The sequence below is a fragment of the Chinchilla lanigera genome, unplaced genomic scaffold, assembly GCF_000276665.1.
Source record: "Chinchilla lanigera isolate Chin_1 unplaced genomic scaffold, ChiLan1.0 scaffold00131, whole genome shotgun sequence".
Taxonomy (NCBI): Eukaryota; Metazoa; Chordata; class Mammalia; order Rodentia; family Chinchillidae; genus Chinchilla; species Chinchilla lanigera.
The window spans coordinates 1,625,266-1,649,991 of NW_004955532.1; the positions used below are offsets into that span (position 1 = coordinate 1,625,266).

General features: G+C 47.8%; 2 protein-coding genes across 4 annotated transcripts in view; both read right to left on the reverse strand.

Annotated features, from left to right (window-relative positions):
- Positions 1 to 32: 32 nt before the first annotated feature.
- Ip6k1 (inositol hexakisphosphate kinase 1) lies at positions 33 to 19,708 on the reverse strand. Of its 3 annotated transcripts, XM_013507606.1 has the most exons (6): positions 19,463 to 19,552; positions 11,942 to 12,033; positions 10,291 to 10,501; positions 5,183 to 5,364; positions 3,586 to 3,761; positions 33 to 3,129 (listed from the first exon to the last, which is right to left on the reverse strand). In XM_013507606.1, the coding sequence occupies exons 3-6, from the start codon at positions 10,419 to 10,421 to the stop codon at positions 2,620 to 2,622; spliced, it is 999 nt and encodes a 332-aa protein (XP_013363060.1). In that variant the 5' UTR covers positions 10,422 to 10,501; positions 11,942 to 12,033; positions 19,463 to 19,552; the 3' UTR covers positions 33 to 2,619. The 3 variants fall into 3 exon arrangements, with proteins under 3 accessions (XP_013363060.1, XP_013363058.1, XP_013363059.1); XM_013507604.1 differs by lacking the exon at positions 11,942 to 12,033 and having other exon boundaries at positions 19,463 to 19,708; XM_013507605.1 differs by lacking the exon at positions 19,463 to 19,552 and having other exon boundaries at positions 11,942 to 12,040.
- Positions 19,709 to 19,729: 21 nt separating this feature from the next.
- The window catches only part of Cdhr4 (cadherin-related family member 4), a 45,903-nt gene continuing 40,906 nt past the window's right edge, over positions 19,730 to 24,726 (reverse strand). Inside the window, exon 18 of the mRNA XM_013507603.1 lies at positions 19,730 to 19,812. Within this exon, the coding sequence (XP_013363057.1) occupies positions 19,795 to 19,812 (18 nt within the window). The 3' untranslated portion in view covers positions 19,730 to 19,794. The remainder of the gene's footprint in view (positions 19,813 to 24,726) is intronic.

Here is a 24,726-nt window from a genome sequence, read left to right on the forward strand (position 1 = left end):
AACTGGGATTTCCTCCAAAGACTCAGACACACTTCGTTGCTAGCGGCTTTATTTTGACATACGCGACCTCAGACACAAGCGGGGTGGGCAGCGCCGGGTGTACAGAAGGGTGGGCTCGGCCCGAGCACCCCTCCCCGACACGCAAGGTCTGGAGAACGAACCGCCGAGGCGTGGCCGGAGCCACGTGCTGTCACGGGGCGCAGGCTTCGGCGGGGTGGAGACTCGACCTCCGGAGAGAGGGCCGGATTCCCAGAGTGCGAGGTTCCAACACTTCCCGGAGAAACAGAGCAACCAGGTCCCTCCCAGGGTTCTCCGTATTTTTCTCATTTTTGAATCGGCAAAAACCACCAATGGTACAGCTGCAAAGTTCAAAGCAATCTGCGTCTAGGAAACGTGCACGTAGCCAGGTGAGAGCGTGAGCGGCGGCCGACCTAGCCCTGGCCCCGGCGGGAGTCACGCCCACTGCACGGGGCGGGAGGAGCGGGTCCCGGCAAGTTGCACACCTGTCCCCTTCCTCCTGAGCACCACCCTCCCCGTGCCACTCCCCCACCAGCGGGGCCTGGTGCCGGGGGAGGATGAGAGGCGGGGCGGCCGGGACGCCCCAACCCATGATCCCATTCTGCACTTTGGTCCCAATTTGGGGCTAGGAAGGCCGGGGCCTGCCGAGGGTCGGGGTGCTGTAGCCTGGGACCGAGAAGGAACAGGGCCGCCGGTGTGTGCGCACTCACGCCGGCCCCCAGCCATCCGGGCTGGCTCTCTGGCTATCCAAAGGGCTGAAAAGGGGTCCTGTGCGGGCCGCAGCAGCAAACCCCAGCCCTCCCACTCTCAGTGCCGGGAGAACGTGGATTATAAATGGATTTTAAACTCTCCCTGCTGTGAGGGCGGCTCCCGGCACCGGGACCTGGGGGAGGAACCACACATCCCCAGGCGGTCTCAAGTGGCCCTGGACCCGCGGTCCTACCCACTTTCTGCACTGCCTTCATGGCCCAAGCCACAGAATGATAAAGGAAAGGTGGTTACTGACCAGAGAGGCAAAGCTGCGCCTCCCAGCCCCAAGGAACAAACCCTGCTGGCCGCCGGCCCCGCCAGGGTCACAGGGTTGGGGGGGGGGCGCTCTATCAAGGAACCCATTTGAGAGGGAAGTTACTCCAGCGGTTACGAAGGCCTCTCAGACCCAGGTTTACTTTCGAAGCCAAAACAGGGACATGTCAAGTGACACCATCAGTGACCCTATGCTGGAGAGGGGCTCACTTTGGCAATGGCCAAGCACAGAATCACCTGCCGGCCACCTGTGTTACAGGTAGCAAGTCTCCGTGCCACTAAGGGCCAGCAGCAAAAATCACTGAACAGTGAGAGCCTGAGCCCGTACTGCCTGCTGTCAGTGTCGAGGGCCACACTGCAGGCCCCCAAGAAAGGGCACTGGAGCAGCAGAGAAACACTGCCTAGAGCTCATGCTACCAGGTCCTTTTAAAAAGGCAGCACCTGCTGCAGACGGCCAAAAGCTCACCTCAGAAATGAGAAAGAATATTTTGCTGAGGGTAGCATGAAAGAAATCGGTATGGACTAACAAGCAAGGCTTGTTTCACCCCATGAAACAGGGTGGCATGTGGACACACGGACAGAATGACGGACCCCAGGGTTAATCCGACAACGCTCTCATCAGCAGAATCTGGGCACCTGCACCCAGGATCCAGTGTCCCTAAAAGCAGACAACCTTGAAGTTCTCCCTGCAGGCCCAGGGCCTAGCATGCCTCACAAAGGGCTGCCTGCCTTGAGCTTGGCCTGGGAAAGTTCGAGACCCTGAGCGGACCACAGCCCCTGAGCCCTGAAGGAGCGCCCATCCAGAGGAGGAAGCCTCCCACCCACAGCACGAGAACTGCGAATACTGTCTGGAACACAGGCCCGAGGCCTCCTGGGCCTCACAGATCACGCCTGCTCAGTGAGGCAGGCGGGAGCCTTCTCAGGCGAGGGATCTTGGCGAGAGGCTGCTGGGACTGTGGGCAGAGGAGCAGCTGCTCAGATATCCATGAGTGACTGGGGAAACAGGGCCTGTTCCCTGCCATAAGCTGGCTTCAGCGCAGCTTCATGAACCTAGGCCCATGCCAGCAGCAGACCCAAGAAAGGCGGGCCCAGCTGTGTGCCGTCAGTTGCTACTCATGCTCACAGCACAAGGCTGAAAAGCCCCGGAGAGTGGGGCACCCAAGCCCTCTACTTCCGAGGAACCGGATGAGTACGGACGGACCCTGCGCCAGCCCAGGGTTCTGCCCCACCGTCAGCAGGGCCCTGCAGCCACAGATCCCGAAGGCCAAGGCAAGAGAAACGGAAGTCCCATGGTATTCTGACTGCCACCGAGCCCACCAGGGGCACGCCTCCCTTCCTAAGAGGGCCTGGACACAGGAGCCATGAAGCTAAGAAGCCTGGCTGGGAAAGCAGATGTTCCGCCTTCCTTCACTTTATATATATGGATTCCAGGCTACAACTAAAAACATTTCTTTTAGTTTACACCAAAGAGAAATATAACCCTTTAAAAGTAAGTCTGTGTGTCCTCATGGCAAGTTCAGAGCAATGGTCCCTGCCTGCGGGTGGAGAGGAACGGGTACTGGGGGCCCGGAAGCGGGCCTACTGGTTCTCGTCTCGCATCTGTTCCATGATGCTGATGAGATTCTCCAAGCCAAACACATAGCCTCTGTCCGGCCCGTCGTGCACAGTGGGGTCATCCCGGAAGCCCTTGAAGGTGCTGTGTGCGAAGTCAATCATGCGGACATCCACTTTGGGTGGACAGGAGGGACCCGCCTCTGGGTTGATGCCGCTGGGGCTAGGGCTGGGGCCGCCGGGCGGTGCCACCTCAGGAACCCCCATGTCCAGGTGCTTGAGACGCAGGTCAGATCGGCACTCCTTGCCATCGTAGATGACAAGCAGAGAACTGGAATAGAAACGGTAGGAGGCCTGCCGCTCCAGCACAGCTTTGAGGCCTCGGAGTTTGCTTAAGATAGGCTCAAAGAGGTCACGTCGCAGGTCCAGCCCGTTGTGCAGGTACTGATAGAGGGCGTTGCGGAAGCCTTCGATGGACAGCCCACGGCCGTAATACTTGTTCCTGCAGAGGTAATGGCCCGTGTCCAGCTGGTACACCTGAAATCCCAGCAAACAAGACAGGGTGAGCACTGGGGAGTCTGATGACCTCAGCAGTGTCTGGGCACTGACCAAGCTGAGCTTTTCTGCTCCTCCACCTGGAGCAGAGCAGGCCACGCTCACCCTGGCTTCCCCACTATAGAACTGCGACGCCAGTACTGGGCCCACAGCAACACCTGCGGTGCTGTCCTCCTCACCCCCCTAACTAGGAGCACGCTGCACACACAACAGCCTTCCTGGTCCCAGAGTGGAGCCTGCAGGCTCTCACAGCGGCTGCGATCAGGCCAAGAGGGCTCAGAGGACAGGGGGGCTCAGAGGTCACACTTGCGGGGGTGTGCTCAGCACCCCAGGGAGACTCACCCTCTCGGAGCAGATTCCAGAACAGTGGGGCCAGGAGGGCGAGCAACCTAAAACACACAGGTGGCAGCCCCGAGGCTGGCACCAGCGGTGACTCACCTGCATGCCACAGACCCTGACCCCCAGAGTGGCAGACGTGCTCTGCTCGCACTTCCTCATCTGCCGGGCCGCCTTCTCGGCCGACGCGTCGTCCCCGTGCTGCCGGGTGCCCATCTTCAGGTCCAGCACACAGGGGTACTTGAAATGATGAACCACGTTCTCAAGCAGGAGGAACTCTGGGCCGGGGTCAAGAAGAACGACAGCCACACTTGCCACCAGCCCCACCCACAAAGGCGTCTGCAAAAGGGGCTCTCGAGTCTCACGGAGACCGCGGTGGCCTCACGAGCTCTCCCATGTGGCTGCACACTTCCAGCTGATTATTTCTTTACACAATGCTTGTGACAAAACAGACTTTACCATTTTGGCCACTTCTAAATATATTCAGTGGCACCGAGCACATTTACACTGTTGCACAATCATCACCACCATCCGCCTCTGGAATTTTCACCTTCCCAAGCTCACACTCTGTCGCTGAGTGAGTCCCCATCTCCACTCTCCGGAGCCCCAGGAAGCAGACACACTACTACTTCTCTCTAGGAGGTTTTGTGTTTAAGGAATCTCATACCAGTGGAATCATTCAGCGTTTGTCCTTTTAAGCCTGATTTATTTCACTTAGCAAAACGTCTCAAAGGTTCATCCATGTGTAGCATGTATCAACTGCATTCCTTTTTTATGGATATATGTATCTCACATCAATTCATTATTTTAAAAAAATTCTGTATGTTCTTTTTTTTTTTTGAAGAAGTCTCAGTATGCAGCTCAGCCTGGCCTCGACCTCACTTTGTAGCCCAGGCTGGCCTCGAACTCACAACTGCTCTCAGCCTCCCGAGTGCTGGGATTACAAGCATGCGCCATTACACCCGGCTAAAAAAATTCTTTAGATTTACCTTGCAGAGAGTAAATTAAAGATGTGGCAGATCTGAATACATCCCAGTCACCATCAGTAAACCAGCGCCCTACTCATTCCTCACCCAGCTCTAATCAGGAAGGCTTATTTGCACCACTACCACCAAAACCAAGAATTCAGATTCTAACATTCCCAATAGAAATTTTTACTTTTTATTTTTAAAGTATTTTTTCCCAATAGGAATTTTTAGAAAATGCTGGATTCCAGCATCTGTCGGGGGCTGGGGGTGTATAGCTCAGTGGTTAAGTGCCTAAGATGCATAAGGTCCTAGGTGCAATCTACCCAATAAAGAAAATCTACCCTATAATTTTCTCACTAAATCTATTTTAATTAACAGACTTTATAGACATCCCACAACACTGTCCTAGACTGTCAATTTTGTTGCTTTGCTTTTGCAGACCAGCTTGTGCTATGTAGCCCAGGCTGGCCTCCAACTCGCTGTGATCCTACGCCAGCCTCCCCAGTGCTGGGATTATAGGAGTGCACCATCATGCCCGGTTCTGTCAAATCTTAAGCTTCCGCCTTACCATGTTCAAAAGGAGAAAAAAACATGTTAATGAACATAAAAGAAGAGGAATCTATGAAAAGTGGAGATGAAAACGAAGAGGGGTCCCCGGACAGAGAAGGACCTCAGTGAGGTCTGGAGGGAGCCCCAGGAGTGACGTGCTGAAGCCGGGCAGAGGAGGATACTGTAGAGCTTCCGGTCCTTGGACTCCGAGCGCATTCGGCTCAGCTGCTGCTTGTGGCAGCGCAGGCTCCAGGGGTTATGGCTGATCTTCTCAGAACTCAGACCGCTGTTGCCGTCTAGCATCTGGAAAGGCACATCCGAGTGGCTGTGAAGCTCCACCTTCAGACTCTTTGCCTCCTGGGGGCTAAGAAGGAAGAACACAGACATCACTAAGAGACCCGGGCAAGTCACCCTTGGGGACAAAGGGCAGAGGAGGGCTGGAGCAGCCTCACCCGCTACCCACAACCCTGCTGACAGGTGGCACAGGGGCCGCAGAAATGCGAGCCAATAAAAGTGAGCGAACAGCGTGAGTAGTGATCTTCCCGCGTCTTGGAAAACTGGCTGGAAAATAATTATTTGTGATAAACTGCATGATGGAAATACTACAGTAAGTCTCTGACTTATGAACATTTGAGTTGTGAACTTTCAGACACAAACAGACCTCACATTATAAACATCTGTAGATGCAAAAAAATCATGGTAGTAGTTCACATGTCTGCCAGACGTCATCACAGTTACGCTGTGTGCGCTTACGGCACTGTGCGACAGGGTCTCACTACGCAGTTCAGGCTGGCCCTGCGCTCACTTTGTAGCCCAGGATGTTCTTGAACTTGCAACAATCCTCCTGCCTCAGCCTCCCAAGTGCTGGGATTACAGGCATGTGCCACCACACCCGGCATGTACCACCATTTTAAGGTAACTGTAAAAGTAAAAATATTTTATTTACAGTATTATGGGTGTTTTTAATGCTTTACACTGTGTATTTGTGTCAAAGGTGTATGAGACTCATTTTATCAGACTTACAGACGAACCTGACTTACATTCTCCTAGAATGGAAGTGGACAGAACTCGCCCTTACAGGGCCTTGCCACACCGCCCGTCCACTAGGACTGCTAGCATCAAAATAAAAATACTGCAACAGCACTGCCCAGGAGGTGAAGAAGAAGCTGGGACCCTCCTACACTACTGGCAGGAAGGTAAAATGGTGCCACCTCTATGAAAAAGGCTGCTGTTCCTCACAACCTTCAACAGACCGGGTGTGCTGGGGGTGCCTGTGGCCACTCAGGAGGTGAAGGCTTAAGCTTAGAATTTGGAGGCCAGTTGTGGCCTTACAGTGAGACCTGTGTCTCCCTCCAAGAAAGTACACACACACACACACACACACACACACACACACACACACACACACGAAATAACCTGGGTATGGGGGTACACATTTGTAATCCTAGCATTCTGGGGAAGCTGAGGCAGAAAGATCACATATTTCAGCACATCTGGGCAACTTAGTGACTAGTAAGACTCTGTCTCAAAGTAAATTAAAAAAGAGGTTGAAGATGTAATTCAGTGTAAAGGCCTGGGTTCAGTCACCAGTATTAAAAAAAATTAAACTGGTTATTTTATAATGTGAAAATTTTATGACAATAAAAATAGCAGAAAAGGTGATGAAGGCACAGTGTCACACAAAACAAACATGGGAACAACACGGATGCCACTGTCAAGGACCCGAGTGACTGTCCTGCCTTCACCCACAACACCTGGAAGCTAGTTTTAGTAAGATGTTAAAAAGCGCGCGCGGACCTCACGTTTACGAGCCGCCTGTCTGCGCATCAGGTCTGGCAGGAGGAGAACACCACGGGAGAGAGCCGGACCGTCTCCTCCGAGCGGATCGGCAGGCTCCCAAAATACTTACGTCTCTCAGAGTTAGACGTGTGCCTATGGAAACCACAGTCATTTAAGTGAGAGAATTTTATTTTTAAAATAAGTCAAACCACAAAGGGGTTTTGGCAGGAAGGTGACTAATTAAAGATACTGAAAGTCTGCCACGATGTGGCAAGGCTCCAACAGAAAAATCTTTGCTTGAAATAACCGGCAATACTGCTCTTCACGCTGACAAGCCCAGGAAAAGCACATCCCTGCTGAAGCCACTTCCTGGATGCCGGAAGTGAGCTGCAGCTCCCAGCCCGGCAACCTCGAATTCGCCCTCCACACTCGGGCCCCGCAACTGCTAGCCTTCCTTCCACCGACTGAGACAAGCCAAGGCTCAAGCTGACCAGAGGGAGTGTGTGCCGCAACCTTCCGCCTTCCCCCGGGCTCAGGTGTGGGAAGCTCTGTGGCGCAGGCTGCGCCCTGACAGGGACCACATCTCTACTGGAACTACACAGCCACCAACGCCTGACAACACCTTCGCTTTCTTCTGGGAAGGGTGCTGCTGAGGCTGTCACACACGCCTTTCTTGCGATTCTCTTTAGAAAACTGTGAAGCTGACTGATTTGCTAAGTACATCCAAACAAGCTCTCCGGTTGGGGCCCTGTGGCACCTGGCATCACCCTTGATGTGTTCTCCCTGCCCCTGGTGAAGAACTGGGCTCCACCCTGGCGTGACTTAGTTTCTGCTAAGTGGCCAGAGAGAAACCCATTTCCTGTGAGCAGGTACCCACAGGCCACGGCTGTGAACCTAGACCCAAGGTTTTTATTTTTGAGACAGGTCTCACCACACAGTCCAGGCTGGGCTTGAACTCACAGTCCCTTAATGCTGAGATTACCGATGTCAGCCACCGCACCCAGCTGCAAGACCTTGACATTAGTCAGTTCACTTGCTTCTCACCGGATGACCCACGAGACAAGCTCTGTACCATGGAGGACACAAGAAAGCCCATTCGAAGAGCTCTGGGAGAGAACCCTCGACTGCCAGCTACAGCCGTGGGGACCATTCCGTGACCACAGTCACCAGTCAGGAGGAAAGTGCGGGGGTGCACTGCCAGTGCTTTTGCAGGCTGCAGCTCACCAGCCACGAAACGCTCATCCTCCGGAGACGCTGTGGCCTCGTCACAGGTGGCTACGTAGCCCCCTCCTTGCATCAGATACAGCGCTGGCCGCTGAACAAGGACACAGAAACAACATGCTGCACAATCGGCCGGAGTTCTAGTGGTGTTCTGTGCCCCCTGGCACGGGAGAACAGTAACTGAGGAGAGCGGGCATGTCCTGGGCTCTCGGAACGAGTGTTCTCAGAGTGCTCTTGAGAGCGGGCCGGGGAACTGCTCTCATGTCAAAGATGACCTCTGTACCGTCGCAGGAAGAAAATCCCCAAATTCCAAGTTGTGCCCTTTTTTGTTTTTGGCTGTGCTGGAGACTGAACTCAGGAGCTCACATGCCAGACAAGCACTCTGCTACTGAGCTACACCCACCGACCCCAGTGCGAACTTCTGAATCAAGTCCTAGAGCTTATTATTCATGAAACTTACTTTTAAATGAAATTAAAGTTATTTAGTTGTATAGTTTTTATTTCATCTTGATATAGGAAGTTCACATTAATTTTCTTATTTTTACCATTCAGTGGCCTTTCAGTATACTCACTAGGTTGTAAAGTATCACTCTACCTAATTTTTAGTGTTTTCCTCACCCTAAAAGCAAACCTCATCCCATGAGCAGCCGCTCCTTACTCCCTACCACCCCGAGCCCTGACCACTACAGAACAAGCACTATGCTGCTTTTTCTATCTATGGCTTTGTCTATTCTGTACTCTATCCAACAGAAGCACACAGCATGTAGTCTTCTGTATCTGGCTTCTTCCACTTGATGTTGAGATTCATTTGTGCTGTAGCTTCCTTTTTATGACATGGTATGAACATACTACATTTTGTTTATCCACTCACCAGATGAGGGGCACATTCTGGCTATTGGGGATAATGCTAAGAATGTTTGTGTACAAGTTTCATGTGGATGTATGTATTCAATTCTACTGGATGCATGTCTAGAAGTTAACTGCTAGGTTTCACGTTTTTTTGGAAGACAGGGTCTTGATATGTAGTTCAAATTGGTCTCAAACCCACGGTGATCCTCCTGCCTCAGCCTCCTGAGTGCTGGGATGACAGGCGTGTGCCACCATGCCCAGCTCCAAGGTTTCACTTTTTGAAGCAATGCTGAATTGTTTTCGAAGTGGCTACACCACTTTATATCCACCAGCAAGGTAAAAAGGTTCCTATCTCCACATCCTTGTCATTACTTTTACTGCCATCCTTTTAATGAGACCTGCTGTAGTGGAAGCTCACATTAATTTCTGCATGAAATATCAAGCAGCATAATTCTTTTTCTTTTCCTTTTGCAATACTGAGGATCAAACCTAGGGCTTTTCTACTGAGCCACGTCCCCAGCCCTTTTTTGTTTTTGGAGACAAATCTCACTAATTTGCCCAGGCTAGGCTCAAACTTGCAATGCTTAGGCCTGTCTCCCAAAGTGCTGGGACCACAGGCATGTGCCACCACACTCGGCTGGCATAATCGCTTATAAAGATTATTTTCCTCATTGTGATGAAAATCAGTTCCTAAGTGCAATGAAAGGATCAGTGATAGCAGATTCTCAGAGGCTACACGAGACTACAGACTGTGATGGCCGTGGGCTGCACACCCGACAGCAGGGGTGCCAAGCCTATCACACACATGGTATGACGTTTTTCTTTTAAAACAAAAGATGTTAATGCATGGGTTGTTTTTCTAAACTGAAGCCTCAGTATTCAGGTTTAAGTGCAGTGTTGGTGCTTCGTGACAATTAAGTGGCTTTGGGGTTGCAGCTTGGCCCTCCGTCTCTAAAAGGTTTGCCATCGCTGCCCTAGAGGGTAGAAACCAATCTCCTTTTTTAAAAAAACAACAACAACAAAGACAAACCTAGGGCATGCTGAGCTATATCCCTACCCAAACCCATTTTTCCCCAGAGTTAGGCTCTTGCTAAACTGCCAGGCTGGTCTCCAACTTTCAACCCTCTTGTCTCAGCCCCCAACTAGCTAGGATGACAGGAGTGTATCACACACCTAGCCAACCTTTGTGAGTATGGGACAGCTTCCCCAGAGCTCAGAGAGCTTCAGCTTCTCCCAACTACTTTCAACCACACCAGAAAGAACCATTATTAGGGCGATATAACACACAGGGGAAGCCGTGTCTATAAGGGTGACCCCAGAACTCCAGCTACCCTTAACTTTGGGAAGTGCTTCTCCAGGGTGTGTCAGGACCCTAAGATGTTCCGTGTGCTTGTGCCAGCAAGATGACACCCACGTCTACACTCTGGTCCCCACCGCTTACCTCTCAGAGGTCTCAAGGGACAAGGTGGCTTTCTCCTCCTTGTGGTCGCTGCCACTGCCTGACCGATGCAGGCTCCGGCGGGAATGTTTGCGCCGAGGTTGCTCCCGTTCTGGTGCCTCATCCTGCTCCATGGTCTCACTTTCCACATAAGGGTAGGCCACCAAATTGATGTAACCATCACTGTCCCCCTCAAAACAGACAGATACCACACCTGTTAAAAAAGGAGGAGCCAGTTCAGTCAACAAAATGTCAACACAGGCTGAGTCTACACAGCACACGCTGGCACACTTCTGCAGGGTACACAGGCGCCGGCTGCCCGGGACCAGCTGCAGACTGAGGCAGGAGCAAAGCCAGCAGACAGCATCTCCCCAGAAGACAGAGGACCAGTCCTCCTTTCTGAGTCTGCTCTTTACCTCTGGCTGTACTTGGGCAGATCTCTCTCCCCTGGCCCTTGCAGCTACAGCTATTGATCTCTGCACTCTAACAATAAGCTATTCTCTAGGTGACATCCACACCCGACATACATTAACTTATGTAACAGTGCTGCCACTTCCTATGTCCTCCTTTGGATCTGGTTTCCTTCTGCTTGACAGGGTCCCCTAAAGAGACCTCAGTATTTTTCTGTCCATGATGATCCACCTCGACCTTCCGCACTGGCATGTCTAAGATGGAACGCCTTCCTGTTTTTCCTGCCATATCCATGGAAACTCTATGTGTCCACTGTTGTCTGAAAGGCTGGGTACAACTTCTTCTGGGTCATTACCACTGGAGTTAAGGAATACTTATGTATCTGTGCTACATTTCTTCTTTTGTCTTCTTGGCGCACACAATTGGCTCTATAATCTGAAAATTATTGAGATTCATTTATGGGGCCAGGAATATAGCTCAGGGGCACAGCGCCTGCCTGGCAAGTGCAAGGTCCTGAGTCTGATTCCCAGTACCACCACCCCCCCCGCAAAAAAAGAGACAGAGAGAAAGATGCATTTATTTATTTAAAGATGAATGCATTTATTTATTTAAAGATGAAATTATTCTTTTTTTTTTGGTACCGGGAATTGAACTCAGGACCTCACACCTGCCAGGCAGGCGCTTGGGCCACTGAAGCACATCCCCGGCCAAAGAGATGCATTTATGAATGTCACTACGCTAGACCAAACACATTCTTTTTGACCCATTGTTTTCTCTAGATGGACACTGCCCTGATCCTTGAGTTATCTTTTTTTTTTCAACCTTAAATGAGTAATTTTATTTCTATTTCTTTTATTTTAAAGAGAAAAAAAAAAACCCAAATTTCAAAACAAGATAATAGGAGGGTAACAATGGCTAATACATGGCATACTGTTATCTTTAAATTGGTTACTCAGAGTACAAGACATAGGCATTGAATTCTCGGAGTTGTTTTAGAAAAAAAATTCCTCCACCATCAAGACACTCTGGCTCCGTCCGTCCCCCTTACGTCGCACACACACTAGTGAACTCCAGGCCTTAGCCTGCACGTGCCCGAGTCTGAACGCGCACAGTGCAGCCCGCAGGCTTCCCCTCATGCTCCGTCTCCTGTCCCCAGCTCCCAGGCTGGGCTCTGCCCTGCTGCCGCTGACCCAGGAAAGGGCCATTCCTTGCACAAGCCACTACTCTTCCCCTCTTGATTTACCTGTGTGGCTGGACTATATCTTCAAGGAACCTCCCGTGAACCGGTGTCCAAGGGGCCAATTTCCCGAGTCCTTTGTTCCTGTGACAGTGTGGCTGAAGACAGAGTTCTATGTTTGCCAATTTACTTTTACTTCTGCTCTTCCAGCCTGGATGCCTCTGAACTGTTCAGACCCATCAGAAAGGTGGGATAAGACTGGAGAGCACAGACAACCCCTCCCGGGTGCGATCTTAGGAGAGCCATGGCTTCATCACCGTGCAGGGTACTACCGGCTAGATTCTTCAGGAGAGGGATGTTTCTATCTGTTCCTAGTTTGCTGAAAGTTTTGGTTGTTCTTGTTTTCTCAAGAACAAATGTCAGGGGCTGGGGATTTAGCTCAGTGGCACAGCGCCTGCCTGGCAAGTGCAAGGTCATGAGTTTGATTCCCGGTACCGGAAAAAAACCAAAAAAAAAAAAATTAAAAAAAAAGAACAAATGTCAAATGCTTTTTTAAATGTCTTTTTCAGTTTTTTGAGACAGGCTCTTGGTATGTAGTTCAGCCTGGCCTTGAACTGAACATGTACGTAAGCCTCCCTCGGACTCTTGGCGGTCCTTCTGTCTCAGCCTCCTGAGTGCTGGGACTGCAGGCGTGTGCCGCTGTGCCCGGCTTCCAACTGCTTCCTATGCATGTACCAAAGTGACCACATGGGTTTAAAAAAGATGGCCAATAGGCAAATTATACTGACAGACTTTTTTTTCCTTTATTTTTCTGGGACTGAGTCTTGCTTATATACGCCAGACCAACCTATAATCTTCAATCCTCCTGCCTCAGCCTCCAGTTGCGGGTTACCATTCCTAGCTTACTGATTTGACTTTTGAATGTTATACCAAACTTGCATTACTAGGTGGGCGTGGTGGACATGCTGGTAACCCCAGCACTCTGGGAGACTGGGAGACAAGTCAGGCCCAGCCTGCACAACTCTAGAAATTTAGAAAGGCCATCACTAGAAATTTAAAAAGGGCTGAGGGTGCAGTTCATTGCGGAGGCCCTGAGATTCATCTTTAGTACTACAAACACAACAAACAAAACAAACTTGGATCAGTCAGATAAACCCCACTTGGTCATGATGTGCATTATTATCCATTTAATATATCCTTGCATTCAAACCAGGTGTGGTGGCACACACCTATAATTCTAGCAGGTGGGAGCCTGAAGCAGGAGGATAGTTGTGAGTTCAAGGCCAGCCTGAGCTACACAGCAAGACCCTGCCTATACACATAGATCCATCCTTGGATTCAATCTGCTATGATTCTGTTCACATTTTTTACATTTAAGTTCAAGAGGGATATTTTATTTTCTTATAATAGCCTCACAGAATGATTTGGGAAGTATTCTTTTTTCAAAATTTTAGTGTAGAACTGATAATATTTCCTTATTAAATATTTGATAGAATTCACCAGTGAAAGCACCTGAGTGTAGAGTTTTCTTTGTGGAAATGTTTTAAACTCTAGTTCTAGTTTGTTTAATAGATATGGCTAATTAGATTACTCATTTCTTCATTTAAAATTTTTTTTTTTTTTTTGGTTTTTCTCTGGTACCGGGAACCGAACTCACGACCTTGCGCTTGCCAGGCAGGCGCTTTTGCCGCTGAGCTAAATCCCCAGCCCCTTAAAATTTTTTAATTACTACATGTTTATAGTACGAGCTCGGCGTGGTAGTGCATGCCTGTAATCTCAGCACTCAGGCAGGAGAATTGCTGCTGAGTTTGAGACCAGCCTGGGCTACAAAGTCAGCTCAAGGCCAGCCTGAACTGCATAGCGAGATCCTGTCTCAAAAAGACAAAAAAAAAAAAAAACAAAAAACAAAAACACCCTAAAAAACAAAATACATGTTTATAGTACATATGATTACCCTCATCCTTGGGAAATGGTACATAACACATCTTAGTTCCTTTTATTTCCCCTTTCTCTTCTATCTTTTTTTTTTAGCTTTGAGATGGGGTCTTGCTATAGAGTTCAGACTGGCCATAAACTCACTATGTAGCCCAGGATAGCCTCGAACTTGCAGCAATTCTCTTGCCTCAGCCTCCCAAGTGCTGGGATTATAGGTGTGCACAACCATGCCCATCTCATTTCTTCCTGAGTAAACTTTGGCAGTTAATGTGTTTCAAAAATTTTGTTGCCAGACTTGATAGCCCATCCCTGTAATCTCAGCTACTTAGGAGGCTGAGGCAGGAGTGTTGCAATGAGGGTAGCCTGGGCAATTCAGAAGACCCTGTTTCAGAATTTACCAAAAAAGAGCCGGGTAGAGATATCGCTCAGTGGTAGAATACGTGCTGGCATTAACATGCTCAAGGTCCTCGGTGCAGTTCGCAGTACTAAAAAAAGTAATTTGTCAATTTCATTTGATTTGTGAAATAATTACTGGCATAAAGCTCTTCAGAACATTTCTTTATCTGTTAACTACCAGCAGGCTGCAGGGATGACACCTCTTAGCATCCCGTGAGTAGAAGTTTTCTCTTCTTTTGCCAGATCAGTTTACCAGCGCCACAGCTCTCCTTAAAGCAACAGCCTTTGACCCTGGTTGTTTTCCAGTATCTCCACCCATTTTTCTGTTCAATTCTTTTCCCTTTTTTATTGACTTGTACAGGTTTTATATATGTGTACTAAAACACATACTATATAGTTTCTTTTCATTCTCATGTATTATATAAACGAGTCCTTTGCCTGTTACATGTATGTTTTACATGTCTTTCTGTGTTCATTTTCGTTAAAGGTATATTTTAGTGGGCACAAATTTTCAGTTTCCTATAGTCAGATATGCCCTCTCCGGGCATGGTGGCTCACGCCTGTAATCCCAGAGCTCAGGAGGGTAAGACAGGAGGGTCACAGGTACAAGCCCAGCCTGCGCAACTTAATGAGACTCTGTATCAAAGTAGAAAAAAGGGCTCTGGGTTGAATCCCCAGAACTGCGAAACAGAACGAACATCGCTCACTCCTTTTACAGTTAGCGCTCTTCTCTTCAACTCGGCAGGCCTTCTAGTGCTGTAACAGAAACGTTCGATGTGTTCTGCAACGCTTGCTGCTGAGCACCCCGGCAGACCCTAGCAGACCCAGAGAGTCACACCTGGTCAGAGGGCAAGTGCTGTGAGCAGGGCAGAAGAGGCCTTTCCAAGAATAAGCAAGATCTTGTCGTTAAACTAGTCATGTAGTCTTTTAAATAAGAAAATAATTTTTTGTCCTGTTTATGTGTGTGTATGATACTAGGAAGCAAACCCAGAGCTTCACACATTAAGTATATATTCTATCACTACGGTATACCTCCAGCTGTAGGAAAATGAAAATCATTGGTCTTTTAATTCATCTGATATAGCCCCTAACTTCCTTGGCATTTGTTAAATAAGTATTGGTTAAGCCAGGAATGGCAGCCGATGCCTGTAATTACAGAACACTGAGAGGCTGAGGTAGAAGGATCCCAAGTTTGGGATGCCTGGGCAATTCAGTGACTTACTAAGACCTTGCCTCAAAATTAAAAATAAAAAAAAAAAAAATGGTTTGGAGTTTTGTAGCTCAGTGTGAAGGCCGTGGGTTCAGTTTCCAATACCACAGACTGTAATTCTTTTGTTTTCTGAGACAGGGTGTCACTATGTAGTTGAGTCCTGAGTACAGGATGGCCTCCAACTCCCATCAGTCCTCCAGTCTTGGCCTCCCAAGTGCTGAAATTATAAGTGTGCACCACCACGCCTGGCTCCAAGTTGTAGCTTTTTAGAACACAGAATATTAAAAAAATGATTATTTAAACTAATTTTAATTCAGTGGGCATTATATAACACATTTAGGTCTATAACGTAAAATGTACTATTTAAACCGTTTTTAATTAAGTGGGCATTAAAAACATTCATATTATAAAAGCATCACCACTATCTATCCCCAGAATGCTTCCACCATCTTAAACAGAAACCCTGCAGCCATTAAGCAGTAGCTCCTTTCTCCTCCCTCTGAACCCTGGCATTCCTGTCCATTTTCTGTCTCAACAGATTTGCCTAGTGGAGATATCTCACATAACTAGAATGATGACACTCTTGTCCTCTTGGGTCTGGCTTAGCTCACTCAGCAAACGGACCTGAGGTTCATCCGGGTCACGGTGTGTTTCCAAACTTCCTCTTTTTTCCTGGCTGGTTAATATTCTGCTGTCGCGAATACAGCACACTTTACTCATCTACCGAGGCACACCTGCGCGGTCCCCACCCTTGACTGCGTTAGCAACTCCGCGGTGACGCTGCCTTCCCAGCCGGAGCCTCACTCGTCATTACTCCTGGCTCTCTACAGGGGAGCGGGGCTGATGTCCTGTGCTAACTCCAGCCAGCTCCTGGAGGAGGCACGGAACCCCCCCACAGCGGATGGATCCTGTGGCTTTTTTTTGGTGGTGCTGGGGACTGAACCCAGGGCCTCACACACTGGGCTGGTGCTCTGCCAGGGGCCGCGTCCCAGCCCTCGAGTTACGTTCTTACACCTATGGTATCTTCCTACTTGTGATATTCCCAGTCCCCTATACTCTTGCCAGTACTAGTAATTTTCGGGCTGGGGGCTCTTTAGTTATGGTGACTGATTATTAGTAGTACATGTCTGTAATACGTAAGGGATACGAACACAATGGCACGCTCACACGCGGCCTTGGTACCACATCTTACTTCTCATTTCCCCTCCTCCTCCCTCCCCTTTGTTCTCCCTCCAGCCCTAGTGTTTCTGTTGGTTTTGATCCCCGCCTACACACACACACCTAGGACTGAATCCAAGGCCTCCACAATGAGCTGGAACCCCAGCCTTCATTTATTTACTTATTGATTTTATTTTTTGAGATAGGGTCTCACTATATAGCTCAGGCTGGCCTCGAACTTGAGGTGATCCTCCTGCCTCAGCTTCCTGAGTGCTGGGATTACAGGCATGCACCACCATACTCAGCTATTGTTTTAAATTTTGAAAAACCTTATTAGTACATGTCCATAGTATATATTGATCATGTTTCTAGGGGAGCTGGTAATGTACTTTAACACATCTTGATTCTTTTCCCATACCCTCTCCTCTCCTCCCTCCCCTCCCTCAATCCCTTGGTCCTCTTCCCATCTGCAAAAGATCCACCTCCCTGTTTCCTATTGTCTGTCTTTTATTTTGCTCTTTAAATTACTTATACCCTGGTTTTCTCATACAAGTTCAACCACGCAGTACGTAAGCTTACGTGTTGGATTTATCTCACTTAACATTATTGTCTCACAATGCATCCATTTCCTTACACATGACTTAAATTTATTCTTTATGGCACAGTAGTACTCCATTTTATATGAACATCGTATCTTATCTATTCACCTGCTGACAGGAATATAGGCTACTTCCAAGAGTTAGCTATTATGAATAATGTTGCTATAAATATGGGTATGAATGTATCACTGTATTATGATGTCTCTAACTCTTTTGGAAAGATCCTTTCTATTTTGTTATTTTGAACAGAGTCTTGCTAAATCGCCCAGGTGGGACTTGAACTTGAGATCTTTCTGCCTCAGTCTCCCAAGCACTAGGATTACAGGTGTGCACCACAGCACCCAGTTTTATTTGCATTTAGTTAACGATTGTTTTGCCAAGTTATTGGCTATTTGTATGTATATGATATAGCTTCTCCAGGAAAATGTCTATTCAAGTTCTCTGTGTAGTTTTGAACTGAGTGATTAGTTTTTACTGCTTTCAATATATAATCAGAACAATGACTATGAAAGAATAAATATTCTAAGGCTGCATGACAAGAGAGATATCAACACAACTGTCTTTTCTCTTTTTTTTTTTTTTTTTGTCTTTTTGAGACAGGGTCTCTCTACGCAGTTCAAGCTGGCTTTGAGCTCACTGTGTAGCCCAGCCTGGTCTCAAACTCGCAATGATCCTCCTGCCTCAGCTTCCTGAGTGCTGGGATTACAGGTGTGAGCCACCATGCCCAGCTACAACTGTCTTTTCTATGTAATTAAGACACAACAGTTCCAATGCTTTATAAATGTAGCTTCAGCCGCTTACCTGTCCACTCAACACATCCATGACCAAGGACAGCCATAAGCATGGCAAAACCAAGCAGAAACAACAGTCCCCGTTAGCCCGTGGAGTCCTGTGCTAAGAAAAAATTCCTTAAAGGGGTCTTAAGCCCTGGCTCTGGGTCAATGTTCTATGTCTCAGCCACCAAAACCTCAAGGAGTCACCCGTGAAGGACTGCAGGATCTGTCATGGGTTCCAATCCCCCAGCTTCTCCCCTCAGAGAAGGAATGGAAGTATTACAGGATGTAACAGATAGACCTTCAGGGTAGATTTGATTTTCTTTGTTCAGGCTATATTTTCATTCAGTAAGAATCAGTAAGCCGGGGCTGGGGATTTAGCTCAACGGCACAGCGCCTGCCTGGCAAGCGCAAGGTTGTGAGTTCGATTTCTGCTACAAAAGAAAAACAGGAAACAAAAACAAAAAACAAAAACAAAAAAGGAATCAATAAGCTTTATCAAAAGTTTCTTCAAACAGGGCATGGTGGCACATGCCTGTAACCCCAGTGCTCAGGAGGCTGAGGCAGGAGGGTCACTGTGAGTTTAAGGCCAGTCTGATGTACATAGCAAGACCCTGTCTCAAAAACCAAGACAAAAAAGTAATTCAATAAAACTAAAATAAATCTGTTTTGTAAGTCAAATGAAGCTTTAGTAGAAGATATGAGTGGTAAAATTAATATATTTCAAACATGTAATACATAGAATTTTGCTTTAAAAAAAATAAAAGTTTCAAAAGTAACAAAATTTCCACCATATATTTGTCACCCAACTTCCTCTACCACCAACATCTCACATAACCACAGTACAGGTTACAGTGACCAAAACCAGGAAGTAAACACTGACATGATGCTACTAACCGCTGTATACACCTCATTCAAAGCACGAACGGGGTTCCTGTGCAGGCTCTCACACTGCTCACTTCTCTTTGGGCTCCTCCCACCCAGGACAACTGCCCACTCTTCCTGTAGCGACCTCACAGTCTGAAGAATACTTGCAGAGTTACCTTCTGGGATATCCTAAATTTTCTGTGCTGCCTCACGATCAGGCTCCAGTCCTGCACTGTGGGGCAGCGATCCCACATCGCCCTGTCTGTCGTGTCGGGAGGGCACTCGCTTTGGCAGCACATATAATACAGATCATGCCAGGGGGGGGATGCATCTTCTCGTTACGCACGACTTAACTTTGTGTTGTGTTGTGTTGTGTTTTGGAGACAGAGTCTTGCTGTGTCGTCAGGCTGGCCTCCAAGTCATGGCGACCCTCCTGCCTCTTCTCCACCAATGGGCCTTTCTGCTGAGAATTTTCCTCAGCTTTACCTATCAACGAATTTAACTTTCAAGATCTAAAGCCTCACCACCGCTTTTAATTTTTAATTTTGTCCAACAAAATTACTTAGCTGACTGAGACAATAAAGGCCTACGATCGTGTCACACAGCAATTACAAGAACGGCTGTGCAGAGCGCACGGCCGGCGGCTGACCTTTGTACTCGGGGGTGAACTCCTTCATCTCGGGAGGGAGGGACTCGTAGAAGCGCTGCTCTCTGGAGATGAGGGGCTTGCACACGGTGTGGTCGTCGTAGCGCATCATGCTGCTGTGCCCGCCCACCTGGTGGATGAAGGGCTCCAGGAGGACGCCTCGGTCTCCGGCCCGACCGGCGCTCTTGCCATGCTGCCCCACTTCCATGGTTTGACAAACACACATTGCGTTGGGGGCCGGCTGCACACTGGGGGCACAGGCTGTAGCACATGGGCCACAAGATAAGAGCTACGTAGACGGTCCCAGCAACCTGAAGGCAACAGTCACGGTCTGCTCAGCTTCTTATTCTGTCCTACAGAAAAAGACAAGAACAGGGAATCAAAACACCTGCGATGCTGGAGCCACGTACCCTACGTCCACTGGGGAGGCGACTATCCCTGTTGAGTTCCCATTCAAAGACGAAGGGACCAGAAAAAAACAAACAAACAAACAAAAAAAACCAGCAACAGAAATTTACTCTGGTCAGGGTCTCTTCCTGACTCAAAGGAAAGGTTTTTGCTGAGAAATCAGGTCACAGTCATCTCCCAGATTCTCTGCTAAAAGGTCTAAGGACAAGGCAGGAAAAGCTAGTCCTTGGTAAACTGTAAAATCAGAAAAAAAATGTTTTGCTTTTCTCAGAGTACTCCAGACTTCAGAGTTCTTCCACTTTCAGTCTACAGTGCATAATTTATGATCATGTCTAGCACCATGGAACATCCCCTTCTGTCTCTGTATCAACCAGCAAGACAGGGAAAAGGTCTTTGTACTCAAATACTTCCCCTACAATGTCAATTTTCATTAAAGAAAATTAAAACAGCTGCTAACTTCCTTACTAAATGGGTTGTTTTTCAACCAGGAATGTACTAGGCAAGACTACACCTGAAAGACTGAAACCAAATAAAAATATTTATAGAGCAGGAATACGATCCTGTCTGTAAGAGAGAAAAACAATAATGCAAGTTGGGCATGGTGGCACACTTGGGAAGCGGAGGCAGGAGGATCACTGCAAGTTCAAGGCCAATGTGAGCCCTCGTCTCAAAAAACCAAAAAACAGTATCAACGCAAAACTACAAAATCTTAACCCCCACGCTGGGCATAGTGGCACACAGGTCTGTAGTCCTAGCTACTTGGGCAGAGGCTGAGGCATGGCTCCCTTGAGCCCGAAAGTTCAGGGCCAGTCTGGGCAACACGGTGAGACCTCAATCGCAAAACAACAACAGAGCTACTTGGGCAACTATGTTCTACCACTAAAGGAAATCTCTACTCCCATTTCTGGTAACAGACTGCAGGGTTGTTTGTTCTGATTTGGTCTGTCTGGTCTTGAACTCACTATGTAGGCCAAGCTAGGCTTGAACTTGTAGCAATGCTCCTGCCTCAGCATCCCAAATGCTGAGATTACAGGCATGACCCACTATACCTGGTGAATTTCAGTAGTTTTTATGTACATGCTTTTTCGCCCAGTTACCCACTTTTTTTTTTTAATTTTGAGACCTACTGGCCAAGTTGTCCAGATTGATCTCAAATTTGTGATACTCTTTCCTCAGCCTCCCAAGCAGCTGGAGCACTTTGGTGCAGTGGGCTACACCTGGCTAACCAGTTATCCACTTTCCAGTCCTTTAAGACAAGACAGCTCTGTGTCTTAGTAAGAGTTTTCCTAATCTCTATTCTCTCCAAACCTGAGGCTAGCGCAAACTTCTGTAGCTGCACTGTCATTATCTTCCCGTACGTCACCACCACATCATTCTTTCTTATCTCCAGACAATCCTAGCACACAGTAAGTGCTCCAGGAAAAGAGCTGCCAGAATTAAATGGGATCATTCCACGCACAACACAGTAAGTAAAGCACCACACAGAAACAGGAAATCTTGAGCACCAACAGGAAGTGGAAAGCACAGGGGCAACTGTGGAGGGCCTCCAGCCTACTTTGGAATTCACTGCCACTATGACGCCTCTACAAGATTCCATTACAACTACCATCCCTCCATAGCCCATGACTTGCCTCTGTTTCCCAGTGACCCTGGATGCTCCTATTCCTGTCATTGTCAAGGGCATCTGTAGCTTTCATCAGCTCTACGAGCTATTCAGCTACCCACAGCACCATGAGGGTCACTGTTACCAAGGGTTAGTGATCACCCTGCCATGACAACAGCTATCATGGGGCATTTTTCTGCACAACGTAATGAAATACAGTAAGTACCCAACTTACGAACATTCAAGTTGCAAACTTTCACAGTTATACTATAAAAAATTCACAGGTGTACTATGTAAGACTCACTCTGTCAGATTATGAATAAATCTGACTTTTGAGCATTCTCTTGAAACAGAATTCATTCATAAACTGGGGGTTACTGTAACCAAGTATGATGCAAACCTACATAGCAGGAAGCACTTTCTTCCTATCACAATAAAAAACTTTTTTTTTTTTTTTTTAAAGACAGATCTCACAATGTAGTTCAGACTAGCCTTAAATTCACTATATGCTGCTCAGGTAGGCCTGAACTCACTGCAATCCTCCTGCCTCAGCCTCTCGAGGTCTGGGATTACAAGCTTGCACCACCATGCCTGACTGATAACTAAAGACTTAAGCAGCAAAACGTATCATCAGAACTCACTGGGGAGTCCCAGAAGGGCATCACTTCCCCCCAGTACAAAAAAATATCAACTTGGCTGAAGCACCGACTTAACAGACTCCTTTCAACATGGGTCGCTAAACCCTGGGCCACAGCCTGTCAGGAACCTGGCTGCACAGCAGGACACAAGTAACAGGTAAGAGAGGGACGCTTACTGAAATATATGGCCATTTCCTCTTGCCACCTGAGCTCCATCTTCTGTCAGACCAGCACTGGCATTAGATTCTCACACAAATCTGAGCCCTACTGTGAACAGGGCAGGGGAGGAATCTAGGTTGAGCTCCTTTAAATCATCCTGAAGCAGCCTGCTCCCCACCTGCTCCATGGAAAAACTTTCCCATGAAGTCCTTGGTGCGAAAAGGGGGGGGAACCACTGCCTTCAGCATATCAGCAGAGTAATTCAAACCTGCACAGGGCAAAACCATTATGAATGCACCGACTCTGGAGAACAGGGAGGCAGTTCTGTCTTCTCAGCAGTATCAAAATCTTCTAACATAAAAGTAAGCCCTGGTGAAGGGAAGGTGCACAAGAACCAAGTGGCTTTGGGTTTCCAGGCCTCTCAGAGCTCTCTCATGCAAGGAACTGTAACTGTCCAGGAATAGGGCGCTGCGCCTACAGTGAGGAGCACAATCCACTCTGAGCAGAGAGAAATTCAAATGGAGGTCACAGCTCCTCCTGTGCCTCCGTACCCATCACAATCAAGTGCTACTTCTCTGTGTGTAACTAGGCCCGTTTTCTCCTCCGAGCAGAAGATACTGGGTGTCAAGGAGAGAAAGGCAGCGCCTGAGCTTTACGAAATAGCCATTTTAATTCCCTTGCTCAGATGTGCCTCGGACAGACTCAGGCAACACAGGTCTGGAGGACTTTGAGAGATGCCATCCAACTGCTAAGACTGGCAAAAAGCTATTATTTATTAAAAGCATTTGCAGGACAAAGAGGCTTTCACTTTCGCGTCACTCTCACGGTTGTTAACTATGACTGACAAACACTTAAAAGCAAAAAGCAGTTGCAACTAATTTCTACAGCCTCATTCTCTGATCTGCAATCAGAAATGTCATGTGCCTCCATTCAGAAGTGAAAGAACATTTGTAATTCTCTCTCCTCCAGGCCTCTTTCTTCCACCGTCAGAATAAGGCACTTCTCTTCTCTCCGAGGTACCAAGAAACACTAAAAGGAAGCAACAGCTGCTGTGGTAGTACCTGCTTGTAACCCCAGGATCCTGGGAGGCTGAGCGAGAGGATCAGCAGGAATTTGAGGCCAGCCTGGGCTACAGAGTGAGTCCAAGGGTTTCAAGGTCAGCCTGAGCTACATAACAAGATTCTGTCTCCAAAAAAAAAAAAAGGTTTGTGCCCACCCTGGGGCAAATTAGTGACTGAGCAAAACTGTCTCAAAGCAAAAGGGCTAGGGATGTAGCTCAGTGTGAAGACCCTAGATTCTTGTCCTAGTACCACAAAAATGAATAATGGATAGAACTAGAAGAGCAGCAACCATAGGGTTTTGAGAAGGATCATTAGGAAGTCTCACTCAATGTTTAAGCCCTGCTTTCAGAATACCTGTTCTCTCTTTCAGATGTGTACTCACTTTCTTGGTAGGCTATGTGCTAAAGAACTGTTTTTTTGGTTTTTTTTTTTTTTTTTGGTCCTTTTGAAACAGAGTTTTGCTGTGCAGTTCAGCCTGGCCTTGAGCTCACTTTGTAGCCCAGGCTGGTCTCGAACTTGCAGTGATCCTCCTGCCCCAACTTACTGAGTGCTGGGATTACAGGTGTGCACCACTACACCTGCCTCAAAAATCTTGCTCTTATGAAAAGAATTTTATACTTTCCTATAGAATAGTCGGTGGCAAATATGTACTGGATTGAAAATGATTTTACCTTGAAACACTTAAAAATGAAATTCCAAGCCTGGGGGTGTATCTCAGTGATAGAGCCCTTGACTAATATGTGTGAAACCCTGGGTTTGATCCCCAGCACTGCAAAAATAAATAAATAAAATTTCCACTGGTAAAGCCTGATTGTCAATATATAGTAGTAAAACTCCGGCCTACTGATATAATTTTGAAAGAGGACACAAGTCAAAATTATAAAATATTTATACATTAGACAACCATGTTTTGACCACCGTGTCTTTTTTTAACCAAGTCTGTTGTTACTCAGTTGTTCTCATTAGGGTCAGACCCAGGTCCTAGAAGAAACAGGAAAAGGGAGCACATAGCTAGGTTAGAGTTTGTCAAAACGGATACTCTGGCTAAGAGTAAGTTTTGTGTCTTGGCAAAATCATACCGCAGTTGTATGACCCAGTATACAACTTTTACACCCTGAAATGGTTTCAGTCATTTTATCACGGAGCATCTCCCCCACCCTGACGAAAAGCCCACAGGCTCCTGAGGTTCTCAGGGACAGCTGAATTTTCCTCAGCACTGTCACAGCCTCCTGAGCAGCTGTTCCTCATAGATGTGAGCACCAGAGCGGAGGAGCTCAGGTGACAGTGATCCTCTGGGTGTTCCCCATTCAGAGAAGAAATCACGCAGTTTGTCTACATTGCTTATTCTGATCACTGGAAGTTCATATTAAAATGGTTAAATATTGTAACTTAAGGAGT